We start from the raw sequence: 22,307 nt of genomic DNA on the forward strand, positions 1-22,307 counted from the left end.
GCAAATATCTCTTTGAGATCTTTTCAAATATGAGTATTTTTACATCTTTATTTTCTTCTTTCTATAAGCCAAAGAATTTTATCTTTAATTATTCCATCTAGGAAATCTCTGTTTTGTGTTTTAGATGGTAGTTTTAAGGTTTTCATTTATCTAAAGTCAATTTCAATTTAAAGTTTTTGCCTCCTTTAAGCTGTCTTTGTATAATGACTGTTAAGAAACACATTTTTTAAAAAGTAAATATCAATACCAGGAAATGAATTCAATTATAAGGACTTTGATCCTTTCATACTTTTATACTTTGTGTTTACATTTCCTTTTAAAAACTAGTCATTATATTTTCTCCAGTGATGTAGGGTTGAAAAGAATGAGAACTGGCTTTAATTTTATTCGAGTTTATTACTATGATAAGGGTTTTACTGAAAATTTTCTTTATTAAGGTTTGAATTTTCTGGCCCTTACGATTAATTTCATTCACTCAGTTATTTTTAAGTGTTAATTTAAACCAAGCATATAAATTATTTTCCCTCTCTTTCCTTAACACCATCCCCCATCAAAATTTTCTTGTATCTAGAAGTCACCATAAGAAGTCTATACTATTCGGGGCGCCTGGGTGGCTCAGTCGGTTAAGCGTCTGCCTTCTGCTCAGGTTATAACTGCCTTCGGCTCAGGTCATGATCCCAGAGTCCTGGGATCGAGCCCTGCATCCGGCTCCCTGCTCAGCGGGCAGCCTGCTTCTCCCTCTCCCACTCTCACTCCTCCTGCTTGTGTTCCCTCTCTCGCTGTCTCTCTCTCTGTCAAATAAATAAATAAAATCTTAAAAAAAAAAAAGAAAAAGTCTATACTATCCTTGTTCACTTTTCAGAGATAATGAATTTTACATTCCCACTTGTGAATTGCCTCCCTTTGGCTCTTGCATTTATAATTGGAAATTATATAGACTTTATATAATTCTATATAATTAAAAACTAAATTCTATATAATTAAAAATTAAATTAAAAATTAAAATCAGGGTTGTGTAGGGTTGATTTTCTTCGTGTACTCTGTTTCTTAATGAGCCAATATTATTCCCAAAGGGACAAAATTATTTCTTGGAGGGAGAGTAAAAAAATCTTGAATATAATGGTTTGTGGCCCCCCAAAAGGGTCACTGTACAAGTTTCATGGGAGGGTGGTGATTAGCAAAAAAAATAGTCTACAGAAGACTCCTTGGGGGGACAATAATGGGGAAAAAAGAGATTGCAAAACACTGGTGTATTGCATGAGTAAAGAGGCAAGGAATCTGTCAGCAATAGTTTTTATTTATATTTTTGGAAAGGAAACTCCAGGGAATAAACAAATGCACTGATGGCAGAATATTTCAGAAACATTTCCCCATGTCAAAGTGGTTCCTTCTGAGATTTTGCTACTATGTACACACTGCTTAGTAAACTTTGCAACTTCATAGCATATCAGAAGGAACTAGTCTGCATCCTCTTCCTGTCTCTTCCCTTGGAGAAGTTTTTAGCTTTTCAAGGGGACCTGCTGTTAAAGGAAGATAAACTTTATCCTATACCAACCAACCATTTTCTCCCTTTCTCTAGGAAAAGCAGTTTGTATAGCTCCTAAATGTATGTCCCTAATAGATCTTCAAATTAAACTTCAGTTAGAGTTCAATAACATTTCACTGAACAGTCAAAATATACAAGCTACATACATTTTCTTTTTGGAGCATTGAAACACCATAAGCCTCAGTGACTTTGATTTAGCACTTTGATTTTCATTTTAATTGTTTTCAACCCTAGTTGAGATATGAATCCAACAAAACAAAACACACTCAACAACATTTAAGTCCATATATCCATATGTTTTTTTATAACATATATGTCAGTATGTTTGGATTTTAAGACTCTTCAAGGGACAAAAGGAAATGCTCAAGTTTAATTATACCAATTTCAATTTGGTTGGGAAAAACTTCCTTTCTTAAATCACTGTCTTTTGAAGCCTTAAAAAAACTATTTGATAGTTTATGCTCTATGATAATTGTTATACATAGTCATTCAATTTTGAACATGATATTTTTACTGTAATGTTACCTTCCACCTATATTTTAATCCATAATCTCTCTGGTTTCATAGGTAGAAGAAGAAGGTTTAATAGCAGCTTTGTATTTGATTTTCCCATTAGAGAATCTGTATAGATAATAAAACTCAATTCCAAGTAAATTTTGCTAAATTTTATATGAAGAAACCAACTTAATGCCTTCCCCACATAGAGGGAGACATCATGGTAAGAGGGCAACAAAGTGCCAAAATCCACGCATAAACTCTATTCAGATCCTAATCTGACTAGTGAACTATGTAAGCATTTGGGTAAACTTTAGGGGCCCTAGAAAAAAGCAGCAGTTAGAAGTTGAAAGAACTGAGTACAGAGATTTTACATACTGCCTACTCCAAAGGAGAAAAGTTTAGGGTTTCAGTTCAGCAAAGTTTATTGCTCATTATAAGTCAACACTTTTCAAAGGAGCACAATATAATCCAGAATCTGTACGACATGTCATTTAAAGTGTCAATTATACTATAAAAATTTATAGGAAAATTGAGTCAAGGGGAAAAACAGTTAATAAACATTAAGCCTAAGATAATCCAGATGTTGAAATTAACAGAAGACTTTAAGCGTTTAGAAACATATTTAAGGATTTAAAGGAAAATAAAATCATAACAGATGAGCAGATGGAGAATCCCACAGAAAAATAAAAATTACAAAAAGAGAACCAAGTGAAGAGTCAGTGAACTTGAGGATCAATAAAAATAATATAATCTGGAGAAGAAATAAAAATGAGCAGAACCTAAATGATCTGTGGGACAGTTTCAGGCAGTCTGACATACATATAATTGGAGTCCCAGAAGGAGTGGAGGCATAGAGAATAGGGGAGAAAAGATAGTTGAAGAAACAATAATGGCTGAAAATTTCCCAAATTTGATGAAAAACCAAGTTCTACAGATATAAGAAGCTCATTGAACCCCAAACATGACTGATACTAAAAATCCCTTACCTAAGCCCATCATAGTTAAACTGCAAAAATGCAACATAAAGAAAAAATAATGAAAAATGCCAGAGAAAAATAATACATATGTACAGGGAATAATACATCCCACTATAAGATTAAACTTTATTTTATTATAAAAATCTTTCACCCCTAAATCTCTAAGTAATAAAAGAAAGATGTTCACATTTGGCTTTTAATACTCTGAAATATCACCGTATTTTTATGAGGCTATTCATATCCCTACTTTAAAAGAGAGGTAAAGTGAAAGCGAAGTGTTCAAGGATGAAAATGTATCACTACATGCCTCTGTATACAAACAAGTAACTGTTTGGGATATTAGGATTATTGTCATACCTAGCCCTGGGAACATAGGAGAGGGGAAACTAGCTTAGGCAGGTTTGAATTCAGATACCTTCATCTGGATGTGCATGATATATATATGTATTTCAGCTCCATTTTAGTATCCATTTTTTTGTTTGCTCTAATCACATTTTACTTGGATAGCTATAAGAAAAGCAAAACAAAGAATGATGCCTGGGGAAGTCTGAATAGCAAAATTGAGCAAGTGTTACTGTTCCTTTTCTCATAGCTCACTATTCCTCATTGAGGCATCTTTCTGAATCATTAACATTTGCTGTTTTAAAAATGAACCTTTCAGGGTGCCTGGGTGGCTCAGATGGTTGGGCGTCTGCCTTCGGCTCAGGTCATGGTCCCAGGGTCCTGGGATCGAATCCCACATCAGGCTCCCTGCTAGGCGGGGAGCCTGCTTCTCCCTCTGCCTCTGCCTCTCTCTCTCTCTCTGACTCTCATGAATAAATAAATAAAACATTAAAAAAAAATGAACCTTTCATAAACATGATAATATCACTCAGCAAAAAAAAGAAAAAAAATAATATCACTCAGCACCAAAGCCTGACTGGCTGTGTGACCTTGGGCAAATGACCTTTCTGATGGGGCTCCTGGGTGGCTCAGTCAGTTAAGTGTCTGCCTTCAGCTCAGGTTATGATCCCAGGGTCCTGGGATGAATCTCATGTCAGGCTCTCTGCTCAGTGGGGAGCCTGCTTCTCCCTCTCCCTCTGCCTGCATCTCTCCCTCTCTCTCTGTCAAATAAATAAATAAAATCTTAAAAAAAAATTACCTTTCTAAATTTCAGTTTCATCATATAACATTTACCTCCTAAGGCTGTTAAGAAAAGTAGAAGAGATAACGTAAAGCCAGGCACATTTCAGGTACTCAATAATATTGGTTCCCTCCATTACTTTTCTTTCACTTTAAAAAAGAACTTTTTTGGGACACCTGGGTGGCTCCATTGGTTAAGCATCTGCCTTAGGCTTGGGTTGTGATCCCAGGTCCTGGGATTGAGCCCTGCGTTGGGCTCTCTGCTCAGCAGGGAGTCTACTTCTCCCTCTCCCTCTGTGCTCTCGTTCTTTCTCTCTCTCTCAAGTAAATAAAAATCTTTTTTAAAAATTTAAAAGTAAATTAAAAAATAAAGTCAGAACCACAATGTTAAGTCTCTGAAATAGAGAAGGTAGATATTGTATAATTCTATCAGAACAGAATATTTTTTAAATATTGTTTTCTTATTGTTATTTGTATTCATTATAGAGGATTTGGGAGATACGGAAAAGGATAAATAAGAAAATATAAAATACAGTCTCACTATCAAGAGTTTATGATTATTAAATTTTGGTATTTATCTTTACAGTCTTTTTTCTTTTCTTTTTATTAAGCTTTTTATTTTAATTCCAGTATAGTTAACATACAGTGTTATATTAGTTTCAGGTGTGCAATATAGTGATTCAGCAATTCTATACATTACTCAGTGTTCATCACAGTAAGTAAACTCTTTAATCTCCATCATCTATTTAACCCATCCCCCTACCCACCTCCCCTCTGGTAACCATCAGTTTGTTCTCTATAGTTAAGAGTCTGTTTCTTGGTTTGTCTCTTCTTTTTTCCCCTTTGCTCATTTGTTTCCTTTCTTAAATTTCACATATGAGTGAAATCATACTGTATTTGTCTTTCTCTGACTGATTTCGCTTAGCAGTATGCTCTCTAGCTGCATATGTGTTGTTGCAAATGGCAAGATTTCATTCTTTTTTATAGCTGGAGAGTATTCCATTGTGTGTGTGTGTGTGTATATATATATATATATACACACTTCCCCATATATATATATATGTATATATATACACATACATATATGTATATATATATATATATACACACACACACACACTTCTTCTTTATCCATTCATCTACCTATGGACACTTGGGCTGATTACATAACTTGGCTATTGTAAATAGTGCTGCAGTAAACATAGGGATGCATGTATCTCTTTGAATTAGTGTTTTTATATTTTGGGGGGTGAATACCCAGTAGTGTGATTACTGGATTATAGGGTAGTTCTATTTTCAACTTTTTGAGGATGCTTCATGCTGTTTTCTACAGTGGCTGCACCAGTTTGCATTCCCACCCATAGTGCACAAGGATTCCTTTTTCTCTACATCCTCACCAACACTTGTTTCTTATGTTTTTTTATTTTAGCCATCCTAACAGGTGTGAGTAGTAGTAGTTGTAGTTTTTGCATTTCTCTGATGATGAGTGATGTTGAGTATCTTTTCATGTGTCTGTTGACCACCTGTATGTCTTCTTTGGAGAAATGTCTGTTCATGTCTTCTGCCCATTTTTAATTGGATTATTTGAGGGTTTTTGGTGTTGAGTTGTATCAGTTCTTTATTTATTTTGGATGCTAACCCTTTAGCAGATATGTCATTTGCCAATATATTCTCCAGTCTTTTTTTTTATATTTCATCTTGGAAAAAAAAGAAAAAGCCTCTTCCAGGTATTCTCCGCCCAGCTATCATCCCTCCCTTTCAGAGGTTTCACATCCAAATTTTTAAAAAGCCTTCCTCTCCCTCTTGGTCCCATTTTCTTTTCTATGAAATCTTTTCTCAGGAAATACATCAAGGTTTTCCTGGACAGTAAGTCTAACTTATATTTTGCAGTCTTTTTGTTTGTTTTAAATCTCTAAGTAGTATTCTGCATTACAAACCACTCTTTTATTCTTGAAATGTCTTTTCACTATCGTTTCTGATTTTTCTTTTATTTCTTTGGTCATTTCTTATTCTCCTTTATGGGATCCTTCATGTAAGTTTATTCTTTAAAAATTTGTTATTCTTACAGGTTCTGTCATGAATCCTTTTCTCTTGATGATTTCACCCATTCCCATAGCTTCAGGTGCTGTCTCTATGTTGATGATGTCTTCAAATTTCTCTCAGGGCTTCAGACCCATATATCTATATATGGGCATGTGGGCATGTTTACTATTTGGGTGTTTCTGAGGTAACTCGAACAGCATATCCTGAGTTGGCATGAACCCTTCATCTCATTCCCTCCTACAAACAAAAGTTGATACCTCCCTCTGCCTTTCCTACTATCTACTCCTTTACTCAAGTTGGAAATGGGACTCTCCATTGACTCCTCTTGCTCAACCACTGTATCCAGTCAATTTCTCTAATATCTCTTGAGTCCCTCTACATCTCTCCTTCGTTTTTTCCTCATTTATTTCCATGTGAGATAGCTTTAGATTTCATATATATAGTTGTCTTCCATTGGAATATAGGTTCTATAAGGATAGGGATTCTCATATGCTTTGTTCATTGCTGCATCCCCTATGCCTAGAAGTTTGCCTGGCACACAGAAAGCACTTAATATTGCTTAGTGAAAAAAAAAAAATTCCCTACACTAGTCTAAGATTTCTTATGTAGATCACTGATTCAACATTTAACTGGTCTTTGTACCAATTAATGCTTTTCCAATTAATTGCCCACATTGAAACCGGAGTGAACTTTCTAAAATTTAATTATGCCACATTCCGATTTAAAATCCATCGATTACTTTTCATAGCCCTTAGGATAAAGTTCCAACTCCCTCTATTTTCATTTAAAAAGCCCTTCATGAACTGAAATTCTTCCCACTTTGAACTTTGGGTTCTAGTCATACTGAACTTCTGTTATTTGTGCATATGTACCATGCTTTCTTACCTCTAGACTTTGCACATGTTGATTGTGTTCTCTGGGACACATTTACTTTCTCCTTGGTTTGGTTGATTCCTGATCCTTAAGGCCTTACTCAGTTAAAAGGCATGTCTTTAGAGAACGCTCTTGATCAGTACCTGTATTACTATTTTCATAGTAGTAAAGACTGTTACCTGTATTACTATTTTCATAGTAGTTATCCATTTATTATAAATGCATATTTAATTTACTGGTTCTACTTCTAGAATATAGCTCCTTGAGCAAAAACAATGTTTCTGTTGATTTCCATTATATTCTTAGCACCTAACACATAGTAGATGCTTCATACTTTAAAAACAAAGTATGAGACACACACACTCCCTCCTTCACGTACACATCTATACTGTCAGTCCTCATTATTCATGGATTCTGTATTTGTGAATTTGCCTACTCACCATAATTAATTTGTAGCTCCGAAATCAGTACTTTTAGCACTTTCACAGTCATTTGTGGACATGTGCAGAGTCAAAAATGTGAATTGCCTGACATGCATTCCCAGAAGAGGTCAAATAAAGCAACACTGTCTTCTTGTTTTAGTCCTCACACTATTAGCAAGTATCCTTTATGTGACATATTTAGTGCCATTTTTTCCCCATATTTTTGTACTTTTGCTTGTGATTTTGCTATATAAAATGGCTCCTAAGCATGCTGCTGAAGTGTTGGCTTGTGTTCCTAAGCCCAAGAAGGCTGCATTGTGCCTTACAGATTAGCTTCATTATGTTAGATTAGCTTCATTCAGGCATAAGGTTGGCCTTGAGTTCAGTGTTAATGAATGAAAAATATATATTAAATAAGGTGTGTTTAAACAGAAACACACATAAAACAAGGTTATGTGTTAGTTGGTTGATGAAAATACTATGACCAGAGGCTCTCAGGAACCTAACCCTATATCCCCTCTAGGAGCAATAGTTCAGTATTTGTTAACTCAATATTTACAGTGACTTTATAGAATAAAACTACCGTAAGTAATGAGAATTGACTGTAGTTGTAAAATTTTGTTCAAATGTGTATATACATATATATAAGTATATATATATATAAAACATTTCATAATTTGCTTTCATGCCCCTATTAAAAATAATGGGCCTTTATCTCATAATATATGTTATTAAGTAAGGAAAAAACACCTGTGTGCATTCTTAAATGTTTGTATGAGCATGGAGATAAATATGGTTGATATACATCAGGTTATGTTGGTTACCTGGAGGATGAATATTTTTTTTTCTTAATTTACCTTTGTATTGTCTCACTGGTTGCACAACGTGAAACATGTTTCTTTTGCAGATATTCTTGTAAAACATGATTTTTAATGGTTGCATTACATTTCTCTTTGTGAAAGGAATAAAGTTTTGACTAATTATGGTCTTGAATTTTCTTGTGTTTCAGATAGTCAACGTCTACAGTTGGATCTACAGAAAATGGAACTTCTGGAAAGTAAGATGACTGAGGAACAACATTCTCTGAAAAGCAAAATTAAGCAAATGACAGCTGACCTAGAGACATATAATGATTTGCCAGCTTTAAAATCATCAGGTGAAGAAAAGAAAAAGGTAAATGGTAACAGTCTTGCAGAATTATTCAAATTGTTTTTTCTTGATCAAATTTAATATATATGTAGTTCATAGAATTTATTATTTGCAGTTGATTGTTTGATATATAAGCTAAGATGTTTATGTATATAGGAGGAATTTAGAGAGATGTAAGTTTTAAACAAAAGGCAAAGCAAGAAAAAGCAAGAGCATTTCAACAAATATGAACTTTGTTATAATGCCGGTTTGATTATGAAATTTCCCTCCTTAAGATTTACTCATCAGTGGTTTTTCATTGCTATGTACATTAATTTAAAGTAAATTTGGTTGGATAGGAACACATATATAGCAACCTTAGTAGAGTTATTAATACAGTTAATACTAATTTAGCTTATTATATCTCAAAAGATATTTTTACAAACAGGTTTTAGAGTAATTATAATCTTGGTAGAATTTTACCAGAATATCATTGAAATTATTTAAGTTAAAAATGATTTATATTGGCTTACTAGATATTTGCTAAAGTCTGTTATTTATTTCTATTTGAATCTATCTAGAAGTTACATCAGGAGAGAACAGTATTAACAACCCGCAGAAATGCCTTTAAGAAAATAACAGAGAAGCTAAATGTAGAATTTGAGACACTAAAAACACAATTGCAAGAAAATGAGACACATTCTCAGGTAAAAGGAAAAAAAAGACTCTGAAATTTATTTCTGTTTTTAAACTATCTGTCCCGTGTTTTTAATCTATATTTTCACCCTGAAACAATTTTTTTTAACTTGCTGTATTTATCCTTCCAGACTTTGTGCTTTGAAGATAGCCAGACTGTACAATCTCCACTCAGAATGAATTTACTTTTGCTCTCCTTCCATAAACCTATATTGAAGGACTACTCTGTGATAGGCCCTGTTCTGGGCACAGCCTATCGGCTGATAATAGCTTTTAAAAATTTCAAAATTAAAACTTTTTTTTTTTTTTTAAGATTTATTTGACAGAGACAACCGCGAGAGAAGGAACACAAGCAGGGGGAGTGGGAGAGGGAGAAGCAGGCTTCCCACTGAGCAGGGAGCCCGATGTGGGGCTCGATCCCAGGACCCTGGGATCATGACCTGAGCTGAAGGCAGACCCTTAACGACTGAGCCACCCAGGCGCCCCAAAATTAAAACATTTTTAATGGAGAAACTTTGCTAACTCACAAAAACCACAAATAGAGAAAATAAACCTTAATGACTAATATCACAGAAGAATTAATTCTTGTCATTTTTGTGTGGGTCCTTCTAGTCTATATGTATATATGTACACACATTTTTTATATATATGTATACATTTATTTCTATATATTTACAGAAATGGTATCATATTGTATATATTTGGAAACTTGTTTTTCATTATTAACTGTACCTAATAAGTAGTTTGCCTTGTCATAGCTTTTAAAAATATGATTTTTTTTTTTTAAGATTTAATTTATTTATTTGACAGAGAGAGACACAGTGAGAGAGGGAACAAAAGCAGGAGGAGTGGGAGAGGGAGAAGCAGGCTTCCCGCAGAGCAGGGAGCCCGATGCGGGCCTCGATCCCAGGACCCTGGGATCATGCCCTGAGCCGAAGGCAGATGCTTTAACAACTGAGCCACCCAGGCGCCCCTAAAAATATGATTCTATATAATATTTGACTTAATGGATATAGTATAAATTACTGAACCAGTTTCATATTATTGGACATTTAGGTTATTTTTAGTTTTAAAACTGTTTAATGCTGTAAAAAGCAGTCTTGTCCTTGAACTTCTTTTTTTTTTTTTTTTAAAGATTTTATTATTTGACAGAGAAAGAGAGAGCACAAATAGGCAGAGTGCAGGCAGAGGGAGAGGGAGAGGCAGGCTCTCTGCTGAGCAGGGAGCCAGATGTGGGGCTCGATCCCAGGACCCCAGGATCATGACCTGAGCCGAAGGCAGCCGCTTAACCAACTGAGTCACCCAGGCGCCCCCTGTCCTTGAACTTCTTGATGTACATTTCTGATTATTTACACAGGATTCACAGACAAACCCCCCTTTCACATCATTTATCCTACTGATAGAATTACCTGAACAATGTCGGAGGTCTTAGAGATTGAGTGTCCTGTCTGAGAAGGTAGAGATGATATCTGTTTCATTCACTTTCTCCCCACACTGTGCCCATGGTTGGCACATAATAGGTGTTCAGTAAGTATTTGCTGGAGGATTAAATGAAGCATGTGTAGCATGTACAAAATCAGTAGATAAAGATTGATCATCTCATCTAGTTAGTATATATTAGCAATTTGCAGCTATGATTTATTAATGCTAAATGCGTTCTTCCTTTTCTTTAAATGGTAACATGATCATGATAGACAATCATTGTTAACACTTTGGTATAATATCCTTGTAAACTTTTTTCCTTTGCAGTTATACACCCATATTGATTATATTATTTTTACAAAAAATGAAATTCTTTGCATATAGTCTTTAAACATTCATTTTCTCACAAATATTTTCAAGCTCCTTTTTTGATATTTTTATGAGTATTTCATTGTATGGATTTACCATTTTAAAAACAAAGACATACCTTATATTCATCTTGAAAGGGGTGATGTCTCATCAGAGTTTGCCACAACTACTAAAAGCTTAGAAGTCACTATTTTACATATTCAGATTTATTAGTTATTCTGTCTCTACTTCATAATAAACAGGTCTAGATATAGATTTGTAAGTGGCAAAATTATCCTAGGCTGTTTAGTTTGGGGATGGATACTGGAGAAGAAATCTAAGTTTATGAGGCCATTGTCTTAAATGATTCTTAGGAAAAAATACTGATACTGCTTATGGAATATCAGCTCTCCTTTTTCACTGAATAGATTAAGGAGGAAAACACTTGACAAACACAACTTCTTAGAGCCAGTCAATGGCTACTTGTTTATTCCCACATCAAGTGCTAATCATATACTAACCCCTTATACTGATAACAAGAATTCATAACAACTCACAATTTACCATCCTTCTCTATATTATTTGTTGCTTTTTGGAAATCCCCATTGATCAAATAAAATCTGGTCTCCTTTTGCAACTATTTTCTCGAAAACCGCTTTTTGACATAGATAAATTTCATAACAGACTTTTTGATGAATGGCTATTATTTATTTGATATCATTTAAATATCTTTATATTGGAACAAACTATAAAACTCCTAGAAGAAAACATTAGGGATAAAGCTCCTTGACATTAGTCTTGGCAACGGTTTTTTGGTTATGACATCAAAAGCACAAACAACAAATGCAAAAATAAATAAGTATGCCCACATCAAACTAGAGGGCTTCTGCACAGCAAAAGAAACAATCAACAAAATGAAAACAACCTATGGAATGGGAGAAAATATTTTCAAATCATAATATCTGATAAGGGGTTAATATCCAAAATATATAAAGAATATATACAATAGACTGTTTAAGGAAGTTGTAGGGAAAAAACAGATTCATGCCTCAAGATATTCTCAGAGGTTTAAAGGCAAGTCACTAATACAGATGTATAATATATAAGGAAGTTGACCATCTGACAGAGTGTTGCTTTTATAGCATTATTCATTTAGCACTTAAGAGGTCTGCATTCTAAGAAGGCCACCTCTTTGTATGAAACAAAGGGGAAAAGTTTGGTACTTGACTTTTGCAAAAGGTTATTAGAGATTTATTGCCAAAAAGTGCTGACTGCTTCCTTAAGTCCATCTTAACTTTGAGTTCCTATCTGGGGAGCCAGATCTGATTTAATAGTGTGAACTCACAGTACATACAGTTTACATAATTAATTAGTTAGGATTTATCCTAATACCTAGATTTATCTCTTTAGAGGAAACAGCAGGATGGATACTACATTAACACTGAACATATACCCTGAAAATAATTTTAACATGAGAGTAGAAATATTAATGCTGCTTTAGTTATCAGATTCTTAAAAATGATCATTACCTCCTAGAAATGTCTACACATAATGTTATTGTAATGTTTCATTTCTCAGACAGTCCTTTGCCTAGGAAAAATACTATGTGCATCTTAAAAAAGAAAGACTATAACCCAGAGTTAAAAGGTTAATTAAATCAGAAAAACAATTTAATTCTATAACAGTAAAATTGTCTTCTGAGGAAGCAACCATCAATATAATATCCACATTAGCTTCCTGTTGATGCAGAAATTATTGTAACAGTGCCAGCTTTTTACCAACCCTCTTATAATCTTCACACTGCAGGTCTGCTCTTATCACAGCTTGTGGAATTAGACAGGAAATTTAGCCCTGGAAATAAGGAAGTTACTCCTATATAGTTGAACCTTTGACAGTGTTAGAATATATATCACATTTGTAGCATTAGACTTCCAGATTTCAAGGAGAGATTCCCATCATGTCCCATTCTTTTCTTTCAAGTTCTTTTTGGAAAGGGAAAAGTCATAAATTGTCTTTCAGTTGGCATGTTCATTGGCATAATAAATATTGTAAATATTTTCCAATTAAACATATAGAGTAAAGCCTGTTGTCAAATTCAACATTGTATTTATTAATGTATTTACTGTTGTTTAATCCTTTCTAATTTTCCTTTTTGTCTGCCATGGCTTTATCTCACCAAAATGCAAGGAGTTGATAAGATTTAAAATTGAGTTGTTTTTTTTTCTTATCCTCTTAAAAGCGTGTATAATTATTTTGAATATGGGTACTGTTTAACATTTTTATTTTGTGTTTTTTAGCTTACAAATTTGGAGAGGAAGTGGCAACACCATGAGCAAAATAATTTTGTGATGAAAGAATGTATCCTTTTAAAAAAGGCAAATGAACTTGACAGTGATTTTTTTTTTTTTTTAAGATTTTATTTATTTATTTGACAGAGAGAGACATAGCGAGAGAGGGAACACAAGCAGGGGGAGGGGGAGAGGGAGAAGCAGGCTTCCCGCGGAGCAGGGAGCCCGATGTGGGGCTCGATCCCAGGACCCTGGGATCACGACCTGAGCCAAAGGCAGATGCTTAACGACTGAGCCACCCAGGCGCCCCAATTTTTTTTTTTTTTTTTAAGATTTATTCACTTATTTGAGGCGGGGAGTGGGGAGGTAGAGGGAGAGAGAGAATCTCAAGCTGACTCCCCGCTGAGCGGGGAGCCTGATGCAGGGCTCGATCTCACAACCCTGAGATCATAACCTAAGCCCAAACCAAGAGTCAGATGCTCAACTGACTGAGCCACCCAGGCGCCCCAGAGAGATTTTTTTTTCTAAGAATTTCTTTAAAGAAATGAAATGAAATTTAACACAAACTTATCAAATACCTAATATGTACAAAACACCAAGCTAAACTATGTGGGGAATAAATGAGTAAGACTCAGTTTCCAGTCTACAATAATTAGGGTATGTGTGTGTATACCAAAGTAACAATAGAAAGCAGACTGTACAAAGTCATAGTGTGGCATAGTGATTTAAGTGCACAGAATTTTCAGTGTTGACTTTACTACTTGTAGGTTAGGGACTTCGGGAAATTTATTTAATTTGTTTAAACCCCAATTTTGTCATCTTAAATATAGTTAATATTTCCTTCTCATAGAGCTATTAAAAGAATTATATAAAACCATGCATATATGTATATTCATAATTGCTGTTGCTTATAATGCTGTACCTTGGATATCTGGGCAGCAGAGGGACGTAAGCCCAGTAGTATCCTGAGAAATTTGACTTTCAAGCTCATCTGTGTTTCAGCCAATTCAACTTCAATTTCTACCGCTGTGGGACTTAAATCCCATCTTCTTGCTAATCTTTTTGTGTGATTATATAGGAGGAAGCAGCTACTGAGGACATGTATTGTAAAATTATAAGAAACATTTCCCCAAAAGTTATTTTTTGTTCCCTTCTTTGACCGTTTAAGGACATCTCTAGCTTGGAGAAGTAGCTCCTGACTCATTGGTAGTTTAGATTCTCCTCCAGGAAACTGCCAAACTTCAGCTCAGGGCAACGTGGATTCCCGGCTTACTTCCACATCAAATGCATTGGGGCTCTATTCCCAGCAGTCGTGCTACTCAGTTTAAAAGCAAAAGACTCTACAATGTGCTTTAGTCCAGCAGTTTAGTTTATGCAACACAAAGTAGGGGATTTTGAAGTAGAGTGAATTCTAGAGACTTCTGAAATTCAGTGTGGTACTCTAGAAAACATGGTTCTTCTGAACATTCAGTTGTTCGCAGACCAGAATTAGATTGAGATGCATAATATTAACTATAAAAAAGCGCTTAGGGGCACCTGGGTGGCTTAGTCAGGTTAAGCATCTAACTCTTGATTTTGGCTCAGGGTCGTGAGATTCAGCTCCATGTGGAGCCCCGCACTCAGTGCAGAGTCTGCTTGTCCCTCTCCCTCTGCTCCTCTCTCTCAAATAAATAAATAAAATATTTTTTTTAAAAAAAGCTCTTATAGTATGTAGGTGAACTTTTTTGAAACAAGTTTTGCTTAGCCTTTTAGGTTTCAATTGATCTTAATCTGTTAATATATATTTTTTAATATATTCTAATTGTGCTTTTTCTGACCATTTTCAATTTTCAATAAGAAAAATTAAAAAAATGATTTAGTTCCTTCCTAAGCCAAAGTGGATTACTATTTTTGTTGATCACTGTTCCCCCTTAACTCATGTAATTAGTCATAGCAACCAAGAGTCAAGAGAGTGATTACCAGTCAATTATGAAGAATGTAACCAAGCAGATTGCAGAGTACAATAAAAGCATCGTGGACGCTCTACATAGCATGAGCAGAAACTGAGTCTGAACCAACTGCAAGTCTCTATAGTAGTATGCTCTTGCTGCTAAACTTTGTATAAGCTGACTGAAAAAGAATAACTTACCGTTGAAGAGTTTTACCTAAAAATTTTGAGTTCTATAATTTTTGTGACCTCTTTGAAGAGGTTATACTATTTAAATAGTATAATAGTTCAGTAAAAAGTTTGCATACAGAAAAGCATCTTTTTATGTTTGTATTTGTGTGGGTGATAAAAATGTGTCAGCCAACCAAAAGATGAACTAGAAGTGGCCATTGAGATTCATTTAGTTGGTATAATCCATCTATGGCAGCAAATGAGATCATTTTTTTACATGTCAACTCTAGGAGGGATACGTGGAGTGAGATTCTGATTTAGTACTTATGTCAACCTTGTCAAGTTTTGCTTCTAGAAGAAGTAAGAATGGCAGGGAGATGTTTAGCTTTGAACTTTATTTCTCAAATAGGGTATATTTGATGTATTTTAGGGAATATAAAGTTGCAGGTAAGTATATTAACAAATATTCTTTGTATATCAGTTATCCCTAAAGATTCAGAATTGAAAACTTTAACCTTTGCATTTTAAAAATATTTCCTCATGTGTATATACTAGGAAAAACATGAAGTTTAAAAGAAATGCACTTATGGTAGTCTGTTTTAGACATGGCTGTTGGCTGTTCATTGCCACTCTGTAGTATACATTCACTCTTTTGGACTGTAAGTAGATTAATTTTGTATTGCCAGAACATTTGAAAAGAAAAACTAGAAGAGGTAGAATTGTATAGTATAAATCTAGGAGATATTATAGTAACTAAAGAGGTATCTTCTCTTGTGGGCAGGAATAAGTCATCTTGGCCAGCATAAAATAATTCGTAAAACTATCCTCCTTTTGCTCTGATTTCATGTTCATCAAGTAACTCCACTTCTGAGTATTCCTGAAACACAAGCATATTGCTTTCTTTAAAAAGTGGGGGGCTTTATTGAGATATAGTTTACATATTATAAATTACCCATACATGTTGCTTTCTTGAAGTATATATCACCATAAACTCTTCAACTTTAATATGTGTGAGATTATGTAGACGGGTGAGCATTTTGTTTAACTCTGGATTACTAATATGGCTGAAGATCCTGGACAGTGATACATTCATTAAAGTGGCATTCTAAAAATGTGTTCCTCAGATCTTGAGTTCTTCAGGTTATTAATAGGTGTTATGCCACCAAAGGATTCATGGTCGAAGTTTGGAAAACATGGTTTGTAACAAAGGTAAATTGTTTTCTTTTTTCTTGACTCCTAAGAGCCCCTAATATCCTAATATACAATAAGATCAAGAAGAGTATATAGTATTTAAGGGTTTTAGGAGTTTTTTTTCCCCCGAGTGGTGGGATTGTGGTTGTTTTAATCTTCCTTGGACTTTTTGGTCTAAAAATTTTCGTTCAAAATCATCTATCATGTACATATAATATTTAGAAATGCAACAAAAGTTCAAATAAAGTTCTATATACAGTTAGTACTTCTAACCTGTGGAAAAGAAGTATGGTAGTAAGACAACTCTGCAGTTATTGAACTAGATCTGACCCAATCTTCACCCAGAAAGAAGGTAGGAGGAAGAATGACTTACCTAATAAACATACGTGTTTGCATTATAAGAATGAGAAGCTTGGCAGAAAAAAAAAGAAAATTTTTAAAAAAAAAAAAAGGTTTTCAACCTCTGTTTTAAATTACTCATATATGATATTTGTGGAACATAATTGAGCAGGATTTCTTTAAACTAAAACATGTGTTATCTGAGGGAAATTCTCACTAATGTCTCTTCCTTCCTCTCAGAGCTTTTCAACAAATCCAACAAGAATATTTCTTTGCTAGGATAGAGCTGGAGGCTACTATCTGCATGAACCGGCTCTTCCTCAGTCAGTCACATTGCTCAGTGAGTTCCATTCCTGTTAAAACAACACCTTGTAAGTCATATGGAAAGAAGCTGCAGACTGAACAAACATGCTGAGTAATTTTACTAATGAAAATCAACATGGGAAAGTTAGCAAGTCTTTGTTTTTCCCATCCTTATCCTTCATCAATAAATAAACATGAGTTCTTGAATCTCATTTTCACTAACTGGGGAGTCCTTGATTTTGACCACATTCTGATAGAATAATGCCATTCACACTAGAGATAAAAGACCAGTTAGTAGAAGCTCCCATGGTTCTTGCTATCTCCCTGCCAGGAAATTAGAACATTTAGACTTAAAGTGAGAAGAAATCAAGATGGACTACTAGAGCATTATTGTCCTCTATTTTAATAGTAACATATCTTTCATTTTCATTTACCTTTCCAGATAAAAGTAGGTTTTGCCTTTGAATTGCAGATTCACAGTTTGAGAACTGATACTGAACATCTTTAAAAAGACAGTTTTTAAAATTAAGTTCTGTGTCCAAAATGGGGCTCAAACTCATGACCCTAAGATCAAGATTCACATTTTCCACCAACTGAGCCAGCCAGGTGTGCCTAAAAAGATAATTTTTAATGCAAAGGTAGAAAATTTAGGAAAGACAGGTAACAAAATGAAGAAAATAAATTTGTCTGTCCCCAGTCTCTTTAGATGTTCATCTATATATCTGTAACACATATTTCTTATTTATACACTTACGTATTTTTAATAAAATTAAGATCATATTCTTAAATTTACTTTTGCTGTTTATCATTTTGCACATATTTGTCCATGTCATTATATATTCTTATACAGCATGTTAAAGTGATGCATATTATTCTATTATACAGATATTTTCTAAAAACAAATCCTTCATTGAATGGGGTTTATGGTGTAGGAATTAAGCATAAGTTTTGGATTAGGTAACTGAGTTGGGAAATCACGACTCCCCTACTAACTTGTTATATGACCTTGGGAAGTTAGTCTCTGAATTTTAGTTTCTTCATCTGTAAAATAAAACAATAGGGCTTAATCATAAGATTGGGTCAAAGAGTATGCAGAATTCAAGGCTTTTGACACAAATGGCTTTCAGAAAGGTAACATGATATTAGCAGTGTACAAGAGTGCTTGTTTCCCTGCCCTCTCACCAACACAAGTGTTATGCAGGTTGACAATGTACCAACTCATTTGTTCTAGTTTTTTTTTTAAATAAACCTAATTGCCTCTGTTATTGTAATTAGAAACTTTACTGTGTTTTAATTAATATGCAGGATATGTTTCATACTAAAAATTAAATCTATTAATAAAAATAAATAGAATTTTAAAAATATTCATTATAGCTTTGTAATAACAAAAGTTGTTTTTTTTTTAAGATTTTTATTTATTTATTTGAGAGAGAATGAGAGACAGAGAGTATGAGAGGGAGGAGGGTCAGAGGGAGAAGCAGACTCCCCGCCGAGCAGGGAGCCCGATGTGGGACTCGATCCCGGGACTCCAGGATCATGACCTGAGCCGAAGGCAGTCGCTTAACCAACTGAGCCACCCAGGCGCCCTGTAATAACAAAAGTTTAATGCTTGATGCTTATTTTTATTTTTTATTTATTTATTTATTTTTAAAGATTTTATTTATTTATTTGAGACAGAGAGAATGAGAGAGAGAGAGCACATGAGAGGGGGGAGGGTCAGAGGCAGAAGCAGACTCCCTGCCGAGCAGGGAGCCCAATGCGGGGCTCGATCCAGGGACTCCAGGATCATGACCTGAGCCGAAGGCAGTCGCTTAACCAACTGAGCCACCCAGACGCCCTTGATGCTTATTTTTAAAAGATAGTAGATTATACTTTGCTGCCTCAATATCTTCTCTCATAATATAATATCATAATGAATTATTGCTCTGAAAAGCTGACTGTATAACCTTAAGTGGAATAGGAAGAATCTGTGTAGAAATAATCTGCCTGATAATAACCAGGGACGTTCTGTTTGATCATTTTCTCTGTGTTCCTCCAAGTCAGAGCAATTACACATAAGGACAAGCTGTGTTAGAGAAGGGACGATAATATCCATTAGAGAGTTCAGTGTACAAGAGAGTTTGGAGGAAGCATGAGTCCTTAAGAATTCAATGGTCTGCTACCTAAAAGAGGCTTAGACACACTAGGTAAGTCTCTCACAAGGGAAATATAAAAACTAAAATGAGATTTTCAGAGTTAACTTTGATTTCCAAATCTTTCTGTAAAACAGTATTCTTACCGTGATAACAACATGGTGATACCATGGATGAAAGGCAGACTTAATCAGTTAAAATTATATTTGGCACAAGGTCAAGAAAGAACTACTTCTAACCAAACTGAAATATTATCTCATTTTCTTTGTTTTTAATTTTCAACAGATAAACTCACCCTATTAGAGGAAGCCCAGACTGACATGAAAGTGAAAATATTTGATACAGTCCATAAGTTCAACCTGGATTTTTATCAAAGGAAACTATAGTTCATTTTTAAAAAGCCTCTATCTTTAATTTGCTTCTTGTTAAAGTGAACTTTACTGGAGATGGGGAGGGCTGCCTTAGAGATTGACCAGCCCCACCCCATCCCCCCTGCCAAAGACAAAGCAGGGACCTGTGTCTCAGGATTAGGGGAAATGGTTAAGAAGGAGAGGAAAAGAAAATTGCTTTTCCAGCTTCTCTAATTTCCCATGTAGCCTACAGAGAAAAGCAAGCATCCCTGGGGAGGAAATAACAAAAGTGTTAAACAGTAGATGGATGGATGAAACCTGCATCCCTGCAGTGTACTGGAGCTCTTGCCTTTATAATGCCCCTTGCTTGTAGTTACCAGAAGGCCAAATGGACGTTTACTACCAATTGGCCCTACCCTCCTGGGGGCCTCTACCTTTGAAGATGTTCCTTGGCTCAGTTCCTTTTCCTGCTAGAAATAACAAAGTCAGTAAAGGGGGTCTGGTAAAGCTGTAAAAGTCTGGTTGCCTTGTTTCCTTTTCCAAGGGCACACTTGAGGTATCTGGTTAGACCATAAGAGGTATTCATAAGAGACCTTAAGAGACAGCTAATTGGAAGAAGTGTCAGGTAATAAGAGATAAGTAAGGCTCTTCTTGCAAAACCACCCACAACTACATTATCTCCAAGGTGCCCCTATCTCAGCCGAAAAAGAAAGTCCCCCACAAAATAAACATTCAAAGGTTCTCTTTTCATTAAGCGTGGATTGGATTTCCTTACCAAACACTCTGATTTGTCAGACTTTTGATTCTTAAAATACTTCATGACCCTCCTCCTGTGTACTGCCATCCCCCTCCCTCAACAATAACCTCAACAAGCATGGCACGTATCGATGCCATATTTGCTTAATTATCTTCTCAGTAAGAATTAGGGTATGATCTGATGAAAAGAATTTTTAAAAGAATTTATTGGTTTGATTGTCCATATCAAGTAATGCTTTGACATTGTGTGATCACACCCTCAGAAATTTTAATGTAAACAAAAAGGACATTTCCAAATGATGATGAGAGGAACCTTAGTACTAAACACCCCAGTAAGGAAAAGTCCTTGGGATTTCAGCTACCACGTGGGTTAGACCCTTTGCCATGTCTTATAATAATCTGGCTTTATTTCTGTTTCTTTCATTGTGATGAAAGCATCCACGACACATATGATTAGACATTTCTTTAAGCCTTCTTCCTTGAAAGAGCTTTGTAAATCTAATTACTGCAAAGATTTCCCTCACTTACTGGAAAAGATCCATCCCTTCATAATACTCAAGCCAGTCACGTAGTTCCCATGGCTCTTTCCTTCACTACCTTACTCCTCTGCTTGTACATAATTACTGAAATAACGGAAAAGGCACGGGACCTTTGAGTTTGAAGAAGTTCTTCCTATGCAGCTCACCAGCTGCAGACCTTCGGGCAACTCATTCCAGTCTCCCTGAGCCTATTTGCGGGGTTATTATAAGATCCCTATGCAATTAAGGTGTGTGAAATTGCTTTAATGCATAAAGTGCCATGTAAATAAGGTAGTAGTTACTATATTTCTTTAACTTTTCCCCATCCTCACTGCCTGCATACAAACATCTTCATCAGTACCCATTCTTCCTTCTCAGAAGCATACGTGTTCCATCTCAGAAGCGAATGTCTTAGGAGCATAGTTTCTAAGTCATTCTTTTTTTTTTTTTTTTAAGATTTTATTTATTTATTTGAGAGAGAGAGACAGAGAGAGAGCACATGAGAGGGGGGAGGGTTGGGAGGGTCAGAGGGAGAAGCAGACTCCCTGCCGAGCAGGGATCCCGATGCGGGACTCGATCCAGGGACTCCAGGATCATGACCTGAGCCGAAGGCAGTCGCTTAACCAACTGAGCCACCCAGGCGCCCCTTCTAAGTCATTCTAAAAGAAGGTCCCTCTCTGTTCAAGGCTAACTCCTCGCCTGGTGCTTATTGTATCCACGGCAGATTACTTATGGATCTTTCTTAATCTTCTACCATCCCCTTTCTCCTGTGGCTTTAGCCATCCTCCATTGATTTTATCCTCAGTATAGAAACACATTCATCTTCTTCCCATTACTTTCACATTCATTGTCTGTAAAAGACTGATCTACTTCACACCCCAGTCTCTTCCAAACACTGCTCTCTCTATTGCACTAGAACTGCTTTGTTAACACAACCAATGATACCTTAATTACCAAAATGAATGGACTCCTTTGGGTTGTATTCTAGTAAAATTTCTATGTAGGTTTTAAAATTATTAACCACTCCTTCCTTAAAATTTCTCTTCATTTGCATTTTATGACCTCACTTTCACTTAATTCCTCTACCTTTTTGTCCACTGTTCAGTCTTGCCTAGGCATCTCTTCTTTTCTGCTTCTACAAGAGGTTTAGATAATATTAGCTTGCCAAATTAAATAATTTTTTTCCCCTTGGCTACTGGAATCGTCTCAAAGATCCCTATGGTAAGCTAATTTCATACTGTGATAGTGAGTTTGTGG

General features: G+C 35.3%; 1 protein-coding gene across 2 annotated transcripts in view; it reads left to right on the plus strand.

Annotated features, from left to right (window-relative positions):
- The window catches only part of IFT74 (intraflagellar transport 74), an 89,231-nt gene extending 71,715 nt beyond the window's left edge, over window positions 1–17,516 (plus strand). The window contains exons 17-20 of one of the 2 annotated variants that reach the window (XM_081803045.1): window positions 8,491–8,654; window positions 9,191–9,316; window positions 13,373–13,433; window positions 15,291–17,516. In XM_081803045.1, coding sequence (XP_081659171.1) covers window positions 8,491–8,654; window positions 9,191–9,316; window positions 13,373–13,433; window positions 15,291–15,409 — 470 coding nt within the window. In that variant the 3' untranslated portion in view covers window positions 15,410–17,516. Of the gene's footprint in view, window positions 1–8,490; window positions 8,655–9,190; window positions 9,317–13,372; window positions 13,434–15,290 lie in introns of those variants that run through there. The other variant, XR_014140011.1, reaches the window with a different exon arrangement.
- The last annotated feature ends 4,791 nt before the right edge of the window (window positions 17,517–22,307 follow it).

The sequence above is a fragment of the Leptonychotes weddellii genome, chromosome 14, assembly GCF_054177405.1.
Source record: "Leptonychotes weddellii isolate Sample4059 chromosome 14, ASM5417740v2, whole genome shotgun sequence".
NCBI lineage: Eukaryota > Metazoa > Chordata > Mammalia > Carnivora > Phocidae > Leptonychotes > Leptonychotes weddellii.